Source organism: Chroicocephalus ridibundus, chromosome 4, assembly GCF_963924245.1.
Source record: "Chroicocephalus ridibundus chromosome 4, bChrRid1.1, whole genome shotgun sequence".
NCBI classification, from domain to species: domain Eukaryota; kingdom Metazoa; phylum Chordata; class Aves; order Charadriiformes; family Laridae; genus Chroicocephalus; species Chroicocephalus ridibundus.
In genome coordinates this window covers 90,289,353-90,308,674 of record NC_086287.1, presented here as the reverse complement: position 1 = coordinate 90,308,674, position 19,322 = coordinate 90,289,353, and the positions used below count along the sequence as shown (strand labels likewise).

The following is a 19,322-nucleotide window of genomic DNA, read 5'->3' as shown; positions in this document are numbered from 1 at the left end:
AGCTTTCAGAGGTACCTCTCCGCTTTTACCACAGAAGGCTATTGGACACCATCCCCGAGATGGCTCCAGCGCAGTGAAGCGAATGCCACTGCCCATCCAGTGCAAGAGGCACAGCAGAATATTTCATTCTTTCTTAAATGCTTAGCAATTGGCATCTGCATGACCATTTTAAGATCTTTGCCCACTGCAGCAAGAGAAGAGAGGGACAACTGCAGGCAAGGCTATTATCAAAAACTCATTTTAGCAGACCAATTATCCCCCACTTCAGAGAGCAGGTTTTCTAATCAAAACATGAGGAAGGCAAGGGTTGACTTGTAATCAAAGACGAAGCTCTTTCCTTCACATATCTCAAAATCTTTGTGAAAGAAGTCAGTATAACCATCTCAATTTCACAGATAAGAAAACTGCCTGCTTAACCTCCCGCAAAGGTCACCTACCACAGCCAGAACCAAACCCAGCATCCCCAGGCATAGAACTGGGACTCCGTCCGCTACAGCAACTGGCACTCGTACAAAGACCATCACTTACCGTGCTGTAGCGCTCCAACAGCTCCTCAGTCACCGGGTAACGCAATTTCATTTTCCTGTACAGCGGATGCTTCTCATAATATGTTACCAGCTCCACTAAACTCTCAAAATAGGCCGAGGTTCCAAGCACAAAATGGCGACCTTCTTGCTGAATTCGGAAGTGCTTCACCTTCCCCTCCGCTCTGTGAAACAAGTGCAGGTGCTGTAAAAAGTACTGGTATTGCAGTGAGAGCACCAGTGCTGTAAACCAGACCAAAACTTCTTTGTGTATCTAAATCACGCAAAATAATTCCTCCCTCTTCCAAAGCCTCGTTTATTCACACAGAATCCCAGTTGCCTGATTAAAGCCACAAAAAAAAAACATTCTCACTTTTCTATGATGTACAGGGCCTTGGGATAAATCCGTGTTTTTGCTTAGATAAAATATCCGTATTTTTTTCCTCTACAGATAGGTATTTTGTCATCTTCATACTAACACAAATGTGTCTGATGGGACCCAGAGTCCCTCTGGAATCCGCGGCTGCTGATCTGCCGCTCTCCCTAGGTGACAGACACACTCCCCTCAATACGAGTAGCTGTCTCTTCCCTATACTCATTTTGGTAACTACAGGAACCAATTTTTAAAGAAAAAAAAACCTCTCATGCTTGAACACAAGGTTTGTGCTTGCACTGATAACAGTAAAACCATCCACTGATGAGCATCCCACCCACAGAAGATCCCTGCATCCTTTCGAAGCTGCTGCCATTTGGTACTTCTTGTTTTCCCTGCTGTGAAATGGTTTTATTGAGATGCTGCAGCTCAAGTTACTTCAATATCCACCTTGGTAACAGCAGAAAGCTTGTAACCAAAGCACATAGGGGACTGGGGAATTCTGGACATCTTCAATATACTGTAAGCCATGTAAACATTAGGAAAACAAGTGTTTGTTTTTCCAAAGCAATTTTATATGTTGCAGAAATAGGCATTTTCAAAGAAACACAATTTCATTTGAAGGCACAATGGAGAACACCACAATTCTATACATTTTATTAATGTTGTTGCAAGAACTACAGCTTCAAAAATATTTTCCCTGGCAAGAAATGCTGACAATTTCATTTTGACATTTCATTTTTGTCAGTTGTATGACAGGGCAGGATTTCCAGGGGATGAGGACACAGAATCACTGCTGAACCAGCACCGAAGAAAACTTCAAAATAACACCCTGTAGTAAGGCGTGTCAAAGTTTAAAAGCAAGAATTTTATGACTCTAAAAAGACCACAGGACTTTTTAAGTAAGAAAAACCAAAACATCATTGGGCTGCTAAGTAATATAGTCATACCCGTATTTTCTTACCTGAAAGTCATGGCAAACGAATCAGGCTCGTCTCTCTTTCTAATCAGAAAGGCTCCATCTCGAGGAATTCGCATCAGCATGTCTTCTGCCTCTCCCCGACTCAAGTTGCTATAGTACCAACTACAACAGTCAAAAATCAAAATGGACAGAGGATTACAAAGCTTGTCAAATGCCATTCTGTAAGAGTAACAGGCAGTGCTATTAACAAGAGAGTTTCAAACATTACAAGAAAAGTTATGCATTAGATTTTCACCATCTCGCCACCTATGACAGCAGCTTATTTTGGATGAAAGCATCAAGAATGTATCAGAACACCTTGTCTGTCTGACATGATAAAACATAAATCTGCATTTCTTCCGTAAACAAAGGCACTGGAACCTGCCATTCAGTTTTCAGTAGCATATTCAGTTTTGACGTAGCAGATTTAAGGAAAAAAACAAAACACAGACAAAAGAAAAACACCAGGCATTTGAATTCTTTTATTCAGAGATTGATTTTATCTTTCACTGTAGGGATGGACCTAGCCTGGATCTAATGTGCCTTTAGTGAAGCTGTGGCCACTTATACTGGCAGTACATCCCCGCCTACACAGAAAGGCAGGAAAGCCTAACCCTTAAACTCTACCTTCCCCTCCCGCTGGCTTCCAAAGTTTTCTACTTGGTGGTGACTCCCAGATCCCAAGGGGAGCAAAAAAAGAAGTTTTTGTCACAGATCAATATTTCACATGCAAAGGAGATTTACTTTTTCTCACTGCAAATAAAACAGAACAAAGGGCAGTGACTGCAGGGTTCTGCCAGGAAATAAGAGCAAGCTCTGCCCAGGATCCACACCAGGCAAATACCAGCTGGAAATAAACACCAAGCTATACTACTTCCTATCGGCATGGGGTGAAATCAGCCTAACCAAGTCTGACAGGGGTGAGGTAGAGGGCGGGATTAGGAAAACATAACTGCTTGGGCTCACTGCCCCAGTAATAGAGTTTCCAGATGGCACAGACCATGACCACTTAGTTGCCAGACCACAGCCAACTACTAAATATCTAATCCAATCCACTGGGTGTTGTAAAACACTGAGCAGAGAAAGAAGGAATTGGCTCACTTCCACAGCATTACAGTTCTCACTGATTTTCCTAGCTGCTGCTAGTAAATTGCTTTCCCAGTGACTGCTCTCTGCTGTACCAGGTTCTCACAAAGTCACTGATCTTACTCAGCATCTTTCAAGGAAGCCTATTCCCATGACATCCGTGGACAAGCAACACTCAGGCATGCTCCTAAATCCAGGAAGTTTTCTATGTAAAAATCCAAGACCACCTAAAACAATGCAAGGAACACTGACATAACAACCCCACTGCTTGCCTTCTCCTGTACGTACTCTTTAGTCTCATGAGGACTGGGATTAGGCACAGCATCAGTCAGACGCAGCTCAAATTCAGCACATCGCAAGTGGGCCTCCTTGTAGTGTTGAATGAGATCATAAATGCTATCAAAAGTGAGGTTGTCTGTCAGGTAGTATTTCACAGTGTCCCCATCACTTGAAGAACGGATCCGGCAGTGCTGGACTCTACCTGATCTCCTGAAGAAATGAAGAGGAAAAGGAAGGGTTTATAACAGGTTTTCTCCTTTTGAAACATTTCCTCACCTGTTCCTGGTCAGCTACTTGGTGAGCTTGCGAAGAGGCAAGAAATCTGCATCATCTCGTAAAACAATCAAAGAGAAGCAGAAAAAAATCCTGATAAGTAATAGTAATTTTCATCCACAATGGTTTAAAATCTGGCATACACTTACTCCCTGAAAAATTTGCTCTGACAGTTCTCTGGTTCAGAAATCCATGATACACTATTCCTTATGAAGTCCCAACCAGAAGAAAGAAAACCTCAAACTACGGAAAAACAAATAAAACCCTCAAAATTATTCTTTTCCCTATAGAGGATCCTTTCATTGGAAAGATCCATCTCTGCTAATAAAGGTAAATTCATGAGACCACCTTTTCAGTGTGGAAACCAGTTATTTATCCCGAAACTAAAAGAGCAAATTTTGACCCATTCATTGAGGAAATAACGAATCTCTATCCTGCCACAGCACTAGGAAAGGCGGGGAGATCAAACCAGTCAGTCCTGTCTTGACAACTGTAACACTTCAAATAAAGTCTGCTCTCCCAAAATGCACTATACTACACTGAAGTTTAATTTAGAAAGTAGTATTTCACAATCCCATCAATAGCATTCTAGTAATTACAGCAACTCCTTATTCCTATTTCCTCTCAGATATAACTGCAGGCTTTAAAAATATACACATTTTTGTGCAATGCCATAAAACAAACAAACAAAACCCAGATGAAATTTTTATGACAGTCACCATACCAGAATGACAAGGTGCAATCATTAGGGAAAGCCCCACTTTCCCTAACTAGGAACGTCCCATCCTTGCCACCCATTTCAGCACAATATTCCTGGAGCAGTTTCTCAGCAGTGGTTCTCCCCTCTTTCATTTTCCCATGGAACCATTTCTCTTTTAAGTGCAGTTCACTACGCTTCACCTCCTAGAGCAGAAAATAAGAATCTTTTTAATGCATTTCTAATTTTACGGTTTTGAAATATAGAACTTGTTATTGATAGAAGAATCTACTATTTCAGGATTTCAGCTCTTCCTGTCCCTGAACTCTCCTTCCACAAATAAGCCAATCACCTTTACAGTCACCCTTGACTCTCCTCTCCAGTCAAAGCATTTCTTTGGAGCAGTGATCAACTTCAGCCTTATTCAAATATGTAATCAACAGAAAGTGAAAGAACGCAGCAATCCAAACACCAATTTATATTTTCAAGGCAAAATATTCTACTGCTAATTCACAGAGTTTCTAACCCGATTTTTCCAGGATTCACCTGTGTTCTTCCCTACACATTGATTATTTTACTGACATTAACATCTAGGTGAATGGACAAAATGTTCTGGATGTGCAGAGATCTCTGAACCATGCACATACATGTTATCAATGAAAAAGCATGCATGGAAACCTGAAAAGTCAGAAAAAGAAATCATGCTGAACGTCACTGCTATTGCAACCCTTACTGAGCATCGTGTTTCTGCTTTAGCATGTACAACAGCCAAGTAATACGTGCTCACCTGCGGCAAGCACTTTGCAATTGTGAAACGAACAGCATGCGCTATCTAAGAGGTGAGCTGCATTACTAACACAACAAACCTTAGTTCATCATACTCTATAGTTTGAGAACAGCAACAATACTCAGCCAAAGGCCTACAAAAACTTTGATTGTCAGTGCACACATCCGCATTAGCATTTAAGTACCAAAGTTGTATTTCATTGTCTTTATATTCCTCTTTGCAAGTCCTCAATTAGCCAAGGGAAAAAGTTATTTTATTAAAAATACGGTTAACTGGAGTACCTTGGCAAAGACCCTTTTTAAAATTTTTTGTCTCCAGATAGACTTGTTATCTGACACAGATACTGTATAATTTCAACACTGGCATAAAAATTACGCAGCTGAAGACACTGAAATAATCCGAGAGAATAAAAAGAACATGCTTAAACAACAAAACATCGCCATCACCTTTGATGAATCTTCATCAGCATTCTGTTCTATATCATCGCTGAATGAAAGCTTTTCATCAGCAATAGCACAGTAGTGTCGAGTCCATTTCTAAAAGTTGAGAGATATTAAAACCATTAACAAGACAGAGGGAAACTCACTAACCACAATTTCAAAACAAGGTACAACAATAAACAAAATACATTCTTCCCCCCATTCACACTCATTCAGCTGACAACACTACTTACACAAATATTGAGAAAATTCATGTAGATTTCCAGTATTACACAACCTAGTAACAAACAGTAGCAAATGTCACATAAATGATACCTGTTCTATTGTGTCCCACATGTAAAGTTCTCCTTGTTGCTTTTTTTCTTCTTTCTTGTCTTCCAAGTTCACATCAATGTCTCCCTTTGGCCCCAGTTTTTTGTGCTTAAAAACAAAACAAAAATCCACATTCATACACTCACATAGAATCATATATAAAATTGGTCATAATATTTCAGCCTACTCGGTATTACTGCAAGTATTTCCCTCCATTGCACAGCCGCCTTCTGTCATTACCATAACAACAGCTGTTCCACAAGGCTTTAGGCAACAGGGCTGGAATTTCTTTCTTAAAAATTGAAATCTGATAATAAAGGTTAAAAATTTAGCAGAGGTATCATTCAAGCAATGAAGAAACAACTAGCTTGATAAGAGCTCACCATTCTTTAAAGACAGAAAACATGAAGTGACACATACTAAGAAATAAGGATAAAACAAGAATCCCACTGCAGAGAGCAGGTCATAAGGAACAAAAACCAAACCAAACCAAAACGATAAGGAATTAAAATGAATAGAGAATTCACTCTTCTACAAGAAAAATGGACAGAAGAGAAATCCTTTACGAAAAGAGGGGATAAGTTCTACTTTCTTGAGAGTGCTCACAAAAAACCAGTGGCTTCAAGGGGCTACAGGTAACATCAAATACTTAACTGCAATTAATGATGGGATTCATCATCTCTTATCTAGTAGTTCTCCACTACATTCAGTTCTGCATAGCCTACTGTAGGTAGATTTCAATTTGACAGGCTTATCTGAAAAATCCTACAGGCCCCTAAGTAGGAATTGCCTCTGATTGTTTACTGACAACATTTTTCAAACAGAAGCCAAATAACACAACTAGCTCACTGGCAGGTGCTGATGTATTTAAAGACTCTTTAACACTCTTTTAGACAGAACAGAGTGATATGGATGTTCTCTTCTGCAGACTCACAGTAGTTTGTAATTTCCTTTAAATCAGATCTGTCATGTTATTATTCGTGTGCCTACACAACTCCCCTTTATGCTCTGCAAGGTAACAACTCTGTAGGTAAAAGAAACACAAAAACTTAAGCACAGAACTTTTGCACTTCATAGTAGGGTGCTGTTATTTCCAGTCTTACATTCAAGAGCTGTACGCTTATATCTCTCTATCCTTATTTCTTCTGTTCATAAGTTTAATACATCGGATGCAGTAAGTACCGTTACAAGAGCTGCAAAACTGAAGCATGGACAAAAGTAATTTTTACTAAACAGATCATGAGCAGCCCTCGTATTGCCTTTTGAAAAAGTTCCACTGCAGTTTCAATCCGAGAAGTCTTCTTTTGGTTACCTGCCTCATGTTGTTGCACAGCAGTACCGAGTAAAGCATCTGTAATGCCCAGAAGGTAAGACACTCTAACAGTGACTGCTTTCTAGTAAGAGCCCCTCCATGTTTCACAAGTGGCTCACTAAATTGCATATGTAAATCACATGAGTTAGTAAACACCCATCAACTTTTGCAGTTTGCAAGCAGTTCTGACAACTTAAGCACGCAGCCAGCAAATGCTTTGCGTTTCACTTGAATGACAGGTATTCTTTGGCAAAAAAAAAAAAAAAAAAAAAGATAACACCACTAATCTAACTTTCTATTCAAGAACATACTTCTGTTATTTTTAAGCAGGCCACATTGCGTAAGAAGTCCATGACGAGCATTTGCAGCAGTGAACCCTTGCTGAAATTTAGCAGTGACATTTCAGGAGCTGGAAGACCTTTAGAAAAGAGCTGATATTCGATCTGGCACTTGAACTAGCAACACTTATTGCAAAGAAAACCAATAGCAAGCACTTTAATATGTAGTTTTACAGAACTCCGCACCATACTGCAAAATGTTACTAGTACACACTTCAAGCGTGGGGTTTCCTGTCTCTCAACAGAAATTAACAGCTAAGCTGTGAGGCCAGTAGTATTTCTGGCTCCTGCTCTTGTTTTCCTATTTTATCTACCAGCACACAAAGCAAGCCTACCTTGATGATGATTTTTTCTTTCAGCTGAGTTGGTGATGGTAGCTGATCTGCACTGGCTTCAACAGGCTTCGTTAAAAGCTGATCTCCAAATACCTCCTTGAAAACTTTGGCCATGTGTCGCTGCTGCTCCACACTACAGTGTTCTTCAATTGACAGAATGACAGGGTACCTTTAGTGGAGAAAAAGGTGAATGAAGACAATTTTTTTGCTACAACTGGCAAAGCAAGGAAAACAGCACCCTGCCTCACCCCAAAGATCAAAGAAAATATTTAAAGCAAACAAGAAGACAAAAGGGAATAGAGATGGACACATTATTAATAGATAACAACAGACATGCAATCATGGAAACATTATGGTCAGAAGGGACTCCTGGCAGTCATCTAGTCCAATCTCCTTCTTTGGGAAGGCCCAATTCCTAGGTTAGACCAGGTTACTCAGAGCTTTGTCCAGCCATGATTTGAATATTTGCAAGGAGAAAGAATCTTTCCAAGATGTTTGGGCACAGCTTCAGTGCTAAAGCACCATTATGTGAAAATTGGTTTCTCCTCTCCTGAAAATTGTGTCTATTTTCCTCCACACACACTCTGAGAAGGCTGGCTCAATCTTCTCTATAATCATCCACTAGGTAGTGGAAGTCAGCAACCAGACTCCCTCATTAATCTCTTCTCAAAGCTAAACAAACTTAGTTTATTTATCCCTTGGATATCATGTGCTTTGGCCCCAATATTGAACACAGAGGCAGAGAAAGCATTGAGTACTTCAGCCTTCCCCAGCCACTAAGTCTCCACTGCAATTCACCAGTAGGCTCATATTTTTCCTGATCTTCCTTTTTTTGTACCCATAGAAGTCTTTCTTGCCATCTTTCACATCCCTCAGCAATTTCATCTCCAGATGAGCTTTGGCTTTTCTAATTTTGTCCCTGCATATCCAGGAAATATTGCAATATTCCTTCTGGGTAGCCTATCCCTTAATGCAAGTAGGGAAAGCATCACACAGCATTCACAGTACTGATGGTATGAAAACATAATGCGTCATGTATTATGGTTGTCATTAACACAATACACCTGCGCAGACACTGTCCCACATGAGAAAATAACACTTCTCCTCCATTTCCAGCTGGTAAAGTGGAAAAATAGGACACTGACAGCCCTATCTCTTTCCCAATTTTGGGGCGGTATTTTTCATGGTAAGGACATCTCAGCACAAGTTATAGAAGGGTAGAGCAGAGACGCAGATTTAAACACGTTATCCGTTCAAGAGGCATACTATGAATTGTACATCTTCTCAGCTAAAGCCTCCCCTACAACATGAACCTCCCCAACAAACCTAGATATGATCCTTTTCACTTGTAGTATTTTATTGTTTGTTTTTTAAAGTTAAGACGTACTATTCAGCATTTGAAGTTTCACACTTCAATCTAATAAAAAAAGACCCAAGCCAGGAGATGGGAACCACTTTAGGGTACTCATTATCTTCTTTACCAGCAAGTTGTTATGTAATGGGACTTTTCCTCAAAACTGAATCTATTAAAGACCCACATTCATCAATAATTAAGATTCCTAGAATGTCATTCAGGCTACTAGAATGTCATTATTATGTCTAGGTTACAGAGAAAAGAAGTTCAGGAATGTCTAAACATATGAAAACAGGCTTAAGGAAAATAAATCAAAGCTTACTCAGATGCAACAAAGGCATGATCTTTGATTGCCTGTACTACGTCATCGAATTTAATCTTTGTTGTCCGTGTCCATCCATGGTAAATGATGGGTTTCCCATCAGGACCATCCCAACAATCCACTAGGAAAGACAAGCAGTGGAAAAAGGAAGAGACCAAGCAGTTACATCCAAATCTTCAGTGTTCCACATATTGAATCATAGACTTTAATGTACTAATAAAATATCTTATTAGATTTATCCCTCTCACAGAGGAAATTAAGTTCACTTAAGTAAAAACAATACAAATAAAATACAATCTAAAACTTTCCCAAAGCATTATCACGTGGGAATCTGGAAATAAGGAATTCAGGCAGCTATACTGTCAGTCTACTAATTTACAGTAATTTTCCAGAGATAAATACACTCCCTCAAGTGGTAAGTTGATAGCTTATCTATTTTGTTGATTTTAACCCTGAAACTCTTATTTGAGTGCGTGTTGCATTAGCCAAATTGAACAGGGAGTAACATGTAATTTTATGAAGTAACTAGGTAAAAACATGAAGTTAAAGTCAAACTTTTCATAAGGTATGCAAGCACAGGGATGAAGATGCGTACACAGTTAGTGGAGAACAAATGCATAAAGACATCAACTGCTTTCCAAGCAAGTTAAATGGCACCAATTTACAAAAATCTCTGTACCTTAGGCTTTGCGTACTACAATGAAGGCAAATAAACTATCTATCTACTATGTATGCTATCCAAGTAATTCCAGTTTAAATTCTGTGCTTTCATACAGTAGATCCAAGGTTGACTTTTTGGTGTACAGTGAGATGAGATTTAGAAAGACCTTCTTAAAATTCCAGGGGAACAAGAACCAGACCAAGTCAATGGGGCAACAGTGAGGCATAAGAAAAACAATTTAGGGAATCAGTGTTTTTTATATGACTAACTTCAACTTCAGAAGACAAACTAGTTCTTGATTTCAGTTCTTTTTTCTTTCTTGGTAAACAGGGGAAACTCTACTTATATGGAAAGCATGTTACAAACCACTCCACGAACACTTTACTCACACTCAATGCATCGACATCCCATTCTCAGGCACCTGATGTAAGCTTCTGTGGAGGATTCACTTCGAAGCTGGTCTCCTGTCAGATATCTAAGGATTAAAAGGAAATTGTGAAAGACAGGCAGTCAATTTCAACGATTTCCCATTCGCTCACTGGGCGACATTTTTTCTCCTGCCATGGAGAATGTATGTTGATTTTTTTTTTTTTTACTTGTGATGGGAGAACTGGACTCTGCTGAACATGATACTATCAGATTTTTGAATGGACCAAATTATAGGAGATTAAAGGCTCAATCTAAACATCCAACAACTATAACTGACATGTTTCTGGAGAGCAAATCGTGAGCTTTGAAACATATCTAAACCGCATCATGCTAAGGCATAATCTTGTTGGAGGGACGTGGAGGGTATTTAGAGTGATACCACACTCTATACTTCAAAATATACCCATAAGCTATATCCACATGCACTTTATTTCATTCCCTGAAATATTTCAACTGTTCATCTCTCCTCCCTCGCTTTACACCGTCTTTCTTTTCATTACAAACCTAGATGAGCTAATCGTCTTAATTTGAAGACAGTTCAAACTCATCACCACATCAGTTTGTATGGGGCTGAACAGCTGGCATACCACAGATCGTCAAAGAAAAGGGCTGGATACCTTAGACACAAACTACAGAAATCAGCAGCTAAGTTACTAAGCATAAAATTCCAAAAACAGTAACAACAAAAATACAGTCCCCAGGCCATCAAAGTTCTGGCTGTAAAATAAACTCAAAATAATAAAGAAGAGTATTGATAGCACACTGCACTCCTCCTCTGTCTCAAGCACCTCTATCTGCTCTAATTCTTGTCATTCAGGCAAAAAGCCATGAATAGCCAAGTCCCAATCATGAGATGTGCTAATTTAAGGCCTCCATAGTCCTCTCCTACTCAGGACCAACTCAGGTCCAACCACTCAGGACTTTTCCACTTTGTGACACTGTAAACCGTCAGAGTATCTATCAATAGTGCATATCATTGGCTTGCTTCCCAAGGCAACAAATCCACTGCCCTTCAGAACACACTAACACTATCGGATTATCCCACGGGACAAGTAGGGTCCTTACGGCATTCTTATGTTCAGGTCCAATTAATGCTGACACTAGCTCAACGAGGCTCTTGATGCTTGGAAAAAACAGAAGCTCCTTCAATAACTTTGACTTCTGAAAGCAGGGAGGCTGGAACAGTTTCAACTCAAGATTTATTTTTATTTTTGTAACAGGATTCAGGGTTTGGGTTTTCTGGCAGCTAAGCTCGGTTATGTCAAAACCTCTGCGATTTTAAGAGAAGGGGAAAACGAAGTCCCACAAACTGTATTTGCCACATGTGCATCAAACTTTAGGAAGGTTTCACACATCCATGCAGTACATTCTGGCACATTCTCCTAACACGTGCTAGTTCCGTTTGAACAGAGATAGACAATGGCGTTTTGGTAACTTACGTGTTATGAGAGGAAGAAATCCAGTAGTGGGACAAAGGATTATTCATGTCCTGCACATCTATCGAATCATATTTTTCATCCCAAATACTGTTTTCTTTTGCAAAAAGGTAAGTGAGGAACTACAATACAAAAACAGAGAGTGATTTAAATTTTTTTACCATACCAGAAAAGAAACCCAGCAATGTAGCACGAAAAGCCTAGAGGATCTGCCGTCCAATTAACAAACTAGGAACTGGCAGTGAAAGAAAAGAAGTCCACAAGGAACTATTAGTAAGTATCGTTATCTTACCTCATCAACAAAGAGGAAGGGTTCAGCAGTTTCTCTCATAGTGTCATCAATAAACTTTGTCATTCCTTCTCGGACTTTACTGAGATCTTGCGCCCAAGATTCCTTCAGATAATAATAATACAGTAGAAAAAAAAAAACAAACGCTTTAGACGTGGTGTAATGCTATATAAAATCAAATAAGGAACAGAGAGACCTATAGATGTGATTTACTTCTCTCTCAACTGGCTAGTTTACTGCTGATATATTTTATTGTACCCAGATATCTTAAGGGTTTCCCCTATGATGTCTAAGGGTGAAAAAGATGATCTCCATTTAAGTACCTTTATATAGATCAGAGGCCCACAAGATACATACTATTTTATGTACACATATGCATACACACACACAGCAAAAGGCTGGCCTCCTTGAAGGACATACCTTAACTATAATCTCTCTCATTTCTAAGTGCAATCTGAATGTGCTTTTAACACAGTGAAATACAGAGAAAGAGAAAGTAGCAAGCTTAAATAGGAAGTGTAGGTCTCCCTTTTCAATCAATTTGCAAACCTGGAGCTTAGCAGCGCCTAGGAAGTATCACACAATTTTTCCCTGTGGTGTCTGTGCTAAATAACATTATAGAAGACCATGAAGACACAGTTCCCCACCTCCATCCTTATCTGCCTGCTGGTATGGGACGCTGAACTGGCTCCATTCAATAGAAAATTACCTTTCACTCAAATGCAGGCAGTCAGCTCAGCTTTTTATGTAAGAGCTGCTAAAACGGGGCCTTGGTGAAGGTGTTACCCCAGATGTACCTAAATGTAACACCTGTAACTAGGCCAGGCTACTATTTTTGACATACATACATACAGTGTTTATTTCTAACCTTGTCTGTTTATCCAAATGACTAAATGGAGACCCATTAAAAACTTATTTACTTCGTCCACTCTCTCGTCCTCTGGTGCACCTTCAGAGTCTTTATATAGATGAAAAATAATAGTTCTTGTGATCTTCAATGGCAACAAATAATAAATCTTTCCAAGGCCTACTATCACAGCTGACATCAACCACATTCTACAACACACCACATTTCTTTTTAATGAGCATAGAAATCTGTGAGACAACCTCAAGAAAAAGAACTCAAAATTTCTGCAACCTTCGCACCTGCTGCTCGTGTAGCAAGAACCTCTGAAAGTCATGGAGATGAACTGCTGAAGCATCTGGACGGTCAGTATTTCTTTAAAAAAATAGAAAGGGAAAGTGAAGCTAAAGCATTAACAGAGAAAGTGTCATCAGACGTTACTGCAGAAAACGACATGGATTCGTACCTTGGATTTACAGTATAAATGTGCTGCCACCACCAAGAAACTTCTTATAACTTCAATAATTACTAATTTTTGAGTCTTTCAATAAAGCCTCCTGGATTCCTGATGCATTTTTTATAGTGATTCTGGGAAAAGTACCAAATCTCTGCTCATTGCTTTGTAGCAAATGAACAGCATTCACTTGACAGGGGTGTTGCTAAGCTTAGTTGAGGCATACGGAGACACTGTTCTTTTAAGTTGTCATAGAGCCGAACTTCCACAAATAACTCCTTCCATGCATTATTCAGATGATCTACTGTAATAGAACAAAACCTCCTGAAAAAGGAGGCAAGATGCAGCCACACCAAGAAAAAGCAGCACAACTGCTTTCTCTTTTGTAGGACCTAAGTGCCGCATCATCTGGTACCAATAAGGTATTTACAACCTATCCATCCTTGATAAATTTATGGTTTTAAGCAGTCTCACAAAGCTTAATTCATATGACGTGATCAAAGGCTAAAGAAAAACGCAATACACTCAGAGCAAACTTTTCACGTAACTTCCTTAATCTGTTAGTGTAATACTCAAACCCAAGATAAACTGGTTTAATTCACAGCCAAAACGTTAGCAATGCCTGTGACCCTGCCTTTTCATGCTGTACACATCATTCTTAAATTTTCAAGTCCACCAAGCAAAAGATGCAGAAACGGTCATTATCAGCATCCTGCTCAAGTGTAGGCAAAGCCTGTGCACCAGACCACCCTCCAGACTGAAGTTAAAATTTCTCCATCAAGTTGTCCTTCAGTAGTTTTGTTCAGCTCTTAGTAAAATTGCAAATTTACTACTAGGCAAATTTGCTTGTTCAAACCCATACCATTTTGGTAGTCAGAAGGTAAAAAACATTTATCAAATTATAATCAGGACTTACTTCCATGATAAGTTCACCTTTCCGAATACAAAAAGATGTGTTATTTCTTTTCACTTACTAAAGCATCAGAACTAAAAAAACCCAAACAAACAGTGATGTAATTCAAAAACAAGCCCGCAGCACTACAACCATATGGAAATGTGGAAAAATAATACAAATGAAGAGTCTCACCCAAGAATGAACACAGAGGAATCCTTTTTGAATTCATCAAGAATCTTAAAACAAAACAAAAAACACAAAAACACACACACAAAAAGGGGAAAAGATAAATAATAAAAGAATATGCAATTTTCTATCTCATTCCATCTAATAATGTCCATTGGTTTGGGAAAGGGAAATATATGCATTTTTGCTCTAGAGAAGTCGCATACAAGTTGGCAAGACACATTTTGAATTAAATGCATAATAGAAAACATACTGCCAAGGCTGGCAACTGCACTTCAGGCCTTTCAAATGTGAACACACACAATTCTCAAAAAACTTGCTATTGATAAGGTCCTTATAGACACAATCAGTCAGGCTTTCCGGAGAGCTTTTATTGTTTGGTATCCCAGAAAAACTGGAATTACGTATCATCCATCACATTTATTCATGTGAATATAACACCTAAATTGCTTCCAGCTTGGAGCAGCATAGTTACAGATCACAGGAAACTTATCAACTGACCCAAAGCAGTTGTTGAGCAAACAGGAGATTCTTTGAAAAGATCCACAAGGGGCGATAACAAGAGTTTAAGGAAGTCAGATAGCCTATTTATTCTGTGTTTTACTTTTCAACTTTCTGCTCAAGATAATTAACTAGACTTTCATGGGCAAAACTAAAGCACTGTCAGTAAATGGAGATTCTTTATTACTTCGTAATGATTTCAGCTTTGCTTTTAAACAGCACAAGAAAGCTCTATTGCCAAAAGAAACTGCACTGACTTTCACTATCAAAGCTTCTATTTCAGCAACTGCAAATTGAATCAACAATAAGCACGTCATCAACGAAGACTTTTATGCCAGTAATCTCAAATTCTGTGTTTTCACACAGTTTTAAAGGGTTACTAACTTTCACAGGCACTAAATGTCTGCAGTTTTTGCCAGCTTCATGAATCTACGCTGTGCATACATCGAAACGGTAGTCAGGCAGTTGCCCGTATAAATTAGTTAAAATGTAATTCCCCTGCATTCATGCTCCCAAGAACTGTCTGATGCCCCTCTTGTAATGGGCTCACCACTGGTCATCTCCAAGCATGAGAGACAAGGAGAACAACAGCTGTTACTTGATGCTCAGGACACATCCTCATGATTTACAGAACGTTCTTAGCAATAAAAGACTAACACAAGCATAGAGAAACCTTGCTCCTATCAGTAAACAGATCAGCAAAGCCTAATGAAAAGACATCCTACATCGTGAACAAACACACAAGAAAAGCTCTTCCTAGAAACCCCATTTTATCCATGAATATCTCTACACAAGAAGTAACATGAATGACTTATCTTCTTAAGCCAATTGCTGATGGTGACTGTTATCTACACATCAAGTACTGTACTATACCCTTTTTCTGTTACAAGAATGGGGAAAAAAGAAAATCAGTAACAATCAGAAACAAAAAAAAAAAATAATCAGCATTCACTCCTTATTCTGATGAAGCAGTTTAACAGTATGAAGACTACTAATGAAAAAGCTTACCGATTTCTGTTGTTCAAACATGATTTTCTTGTAGAACAAATGAAATTGTTCAAAACTAAGCTCTTCCTTGTGAGCGCCTATTTCCTACAACAGAAAGTACCACGCAGTGAATTTAGAACTCCCTGAGCAGCATTTGCACAGCAAATAAGTTACTCCAGCTGCCACCCTCTCACATATTCTGTTCTACTCCAACTTCATTTGCTTTAACCATTTGGGATTTTTTTATATTTATTTTTTTTTTAATACAAACAAGTGAACAGATTCTTGGTTTGTGACATAGTGATCCTAGCCCACATCTTCGCCCTTCCATTTTCTACCCTGATTCCATTTCCACTATGTTACTGAGAATGAAGTAGTGCCTCATTTAGTCATTGTTAGCTGGAGCAATAGAAGAAAGAATGTATGTTTTAAGGGTGGAGAGTTGGAAAGCAGGAAAAGGTGGGGATATTTAAAATTCCTGTAGGAATGGAAACAATCTTCCAAAGTTATTAATATTAGCACAAGTTGGAGTGAAGAGGTTATTACTTGATCATATTGAAAAAAAAATAATCTTTTTCTTATGTATTAATTTTATCTTAAACATAAAACAAACAGTTTCGTATGCACTTGCACAGTATCAGCATCAGAGCTCAAAAGCCAATGTTGGCTTTGGTCAACCATGCAATGAAAAGAAGGAACATTTCTATCTATATTTTCTTATAGCCTTAGCTATAGGCAAAGCCAAGCTCAGAAATTAACTGATACAATTTATTTAACACAAGGTAAGAAGCAAAAATATAGACAGTATCATGAACAGAAATAAGCACACCTATCAGATAATATCAAACAGATATTAGGTAATTACCGCAAATTTATCCTTCAAGAACTTCATGCTGCTCACTTTGAAGTTTACTTGGGGCAGGACAGTTTTCAGCTCTCTAAGACTGATACTGGGGGAAAAAAAGAAGAAAAAAAAAAAAGATAGCAAAAACTCCACAGTTCTGTTGTATCTAGTCAGCTACTAATATATTTTCTATCAACACAAAAATGTGACTATTAAAACATTTTGGGTAGGGCTCATCTCACTTAACTGTAAACTTCTATAAACATAACACCTACATATGAGCAAGCTAGACATGTTTTCTAGTTAATGGGGAGAAATCAGCATTTCAATTAATTTGGGCATCTATATGAGGATGAAGAAAACCATGCTGCAGAGACATCCATTTCTCCCCATCAACGATTAATCAGATCTAGATAATCAGCTCAAATGTAGATGTTTACACATGGTCTGCAGCCTTTCTTCCATTGTTCCACTGAAACTGGAATATAGACATGGAAAACTTTATACAAAAGATATATCAAACGTATGAACAGAAACAGAAAATACAAAGCTCCAGTTTTCATTACCATTATAACCCTTTTCTCTAGCTGTTATTCACTTGGATGGTAAAATTGATTCATGGCAGCAAGACTCTCCCCCTCTGCAACACCTGAACATGACCTCATCCTCCTCTAACAACCAAGTCTCCCCAGAGGCCTTCCAGGTCCATTTACACAGACTTGTTGAACCCTTTTTAGAGTTTCAGAATGCCCAGTGATACACCAGCAACACTTCAAAAAAAAAGTTTTCTAGATAACAGCAAGACCTTTCAAATAAGACATACTTAGTTCAGATTTTTAGCAACACAGTGCTTACATACACCGAGTATTTAAACAATACTTATATACAAAGCTGAATTTATTAATACTTAAGCAATACTTATATACAAAGCTAAATTTATTAATCACTTGAACATTTCCTGGCCACATACTTTCTAGCCGTACATCAAATCATGTACAATGTATACATCAAACTTCTTTTTGTTGAAGGAAGACTTTGTATTAGAAACAAACCTGTGAATAGCTTATTTCAAAAACCTCAATTTCCTTCACATCTTCCAGTTTTCTCATCAAGCTCAGACTTTATTCCAGTGTCCTAGGTGCCACTGCCATAGCATCCTTCACTGCAAGCTCACAGCAGCTCAAAATATTTACTATACTTGTCATCAAAATGGAAATGCTATTATAATTCCTGCATGAACAGAGAGAGGGGTGATTTCTAAAGGAGTGCGTGTCCAAATGCTTTAAGTGTGCCATAGGTACAGGTGAGCCAATCTAACAGCTCACTGCTGTTACAAGAAGCAACCCCAACTTCTCTCCTTGTGGCCCACTCCATCCTCCTGTTGCTATAGTCCCACTGCTTCCATAGGCCAGCTGTGATGCTCATCAAATCTTCTGCTAACCTGATTCAACTTGCTAAGTGTGCAGAAAACTATGTAGCCGAGAGACAGAACAAGCTTTCCACTGGCTTCATGATGTCACGCACCTCACCTCATGCCCAGATCAGCATCGTAGCCAGCATAAGAAAAGGGGCTCGAGTGCCTGATTAGTAGCATGTAGAGATGGTAGAGGAAAAGGAGTGAGACTTCATCCATTCCACAGCACCAACCTGGTACACCAACTCAGCCATCCCCTGTAGCCCCATTTCAGTCACCTACTATTCAACAACTTCTTGGATAGCAAAGAAAGGAAATTAGGTCGCATGCTCTAGGACAGAGTCTCAGATTCCGGGTATTCTGGGTAGGCACTGATGTGAGGTCTCAACAAGAAAGACACTGCATTACAGAGGGACATGCGAAGGGCACAGGGACAAGTCCTAGAGTGGAAGATGAGGGGAATCCATGGCAGCAAGAGGAAGCAGGGAAGAGTCAAGAGAACGCAGGCACAACATCCATGGATCCTACTGACAATGCCCACAAGACATTAATGCAATATCAACACTAACCAAGAAAACACAGGTTAAGGCACTCTTGTCTTAACCTACAGTGTAATTCCTAAGATAACTCTCTGCAAACGCAGGGTCAGAACAAAGTCAACTTGAGAGCAACAACACCAATCAGCACATAGATGAAAGTAACATGTCTATTCTACAGTGTCCATACAAGCAGCTACCCTGTGAAGTGTTCTCATCTCCATTGTGTAGAAAGGGAAGGAGGCAAAGCAAGAAACAACTTAGCCAAAGTCCATGCCAAAGCCAGATTAGAACTCAGGAAATTCCTGGCTTTCCGCCTTGTCGCCAGACCTCTGGAAAAAAACACGACTTTTAGGAACAAGAATGAGCACTCCGTTTGTACCCTAAACACCAAGACAAGCAATTTCCTCTGGCCAGACAAGCGCAAGCCAAAACAAAGAGCTAGGACTTCAT

At 39.1% G+C, this 19,322-nt stretch overlaps 1 protein-coding gene across 1 annotated transcript in view; it reads right to left on the bottom strand.

Moving 5' to 3' along the window:
• The window catches only part of PLCG2 (phospholipase C gamma 2), a 69,455-nt gene that overhangs the window by 24,444 nt on the left and 25,689 nt on the right, over positions 1-19,322 (bottom strand). Inside the window, exons 6-20 of the mRNA XM_063334699.1 lie at positions 16,941-17,025; positions 16,097-16,180; positions 14,594-14,637; positions 13,355-13,427; positions 12,212-12,313; positions 11,923-12,041; positions 10,444-10,529; positions 9,394-9,514; positions 7,718-7,886; positions 5,736-5,840; positions 5,427-5,516; positions 4,221-4,399; positions 3,233-3,433; positions 1,862-1,981; positions 529-709 (exon numbers count right to left, since the gene is read on the bottom strand). Of these exons, the coding sequence (XP_063190769.1) occupies positions 529-709; positions 1,862-1,981; positions 3,233-3,433; positions 4,221-4,399; positions 5,427-5,516; positions 5,736-5,840; positions 7,718-7,886; positions 9,394-9,514; positions 10,444-10,529; positions 11,923-12,041; positions 12,212-12,313; positions 13,355-13,427; positions 14,594-14,637; positions 16,097-16,180; positions 16,941-17,025 (1,759 nt within the window). The remainder of the gene's footprint in view (positions 1-528; positions 710-1,861; positions 1,982-3,232; positions 3,434-4,220; positions 4,400-5,426; positions 5,517-5,735; positions 5,841-7,717; positions 7,887-9,393; positions 9,515-10,443; positions 10,530-11,922; positions 12,042-12,211; positions 12,314-13,354; positions 13,428-14,593; positions 14,638-16,096; positions 16,181-16,940; positions 17,026-19,322) is intronic.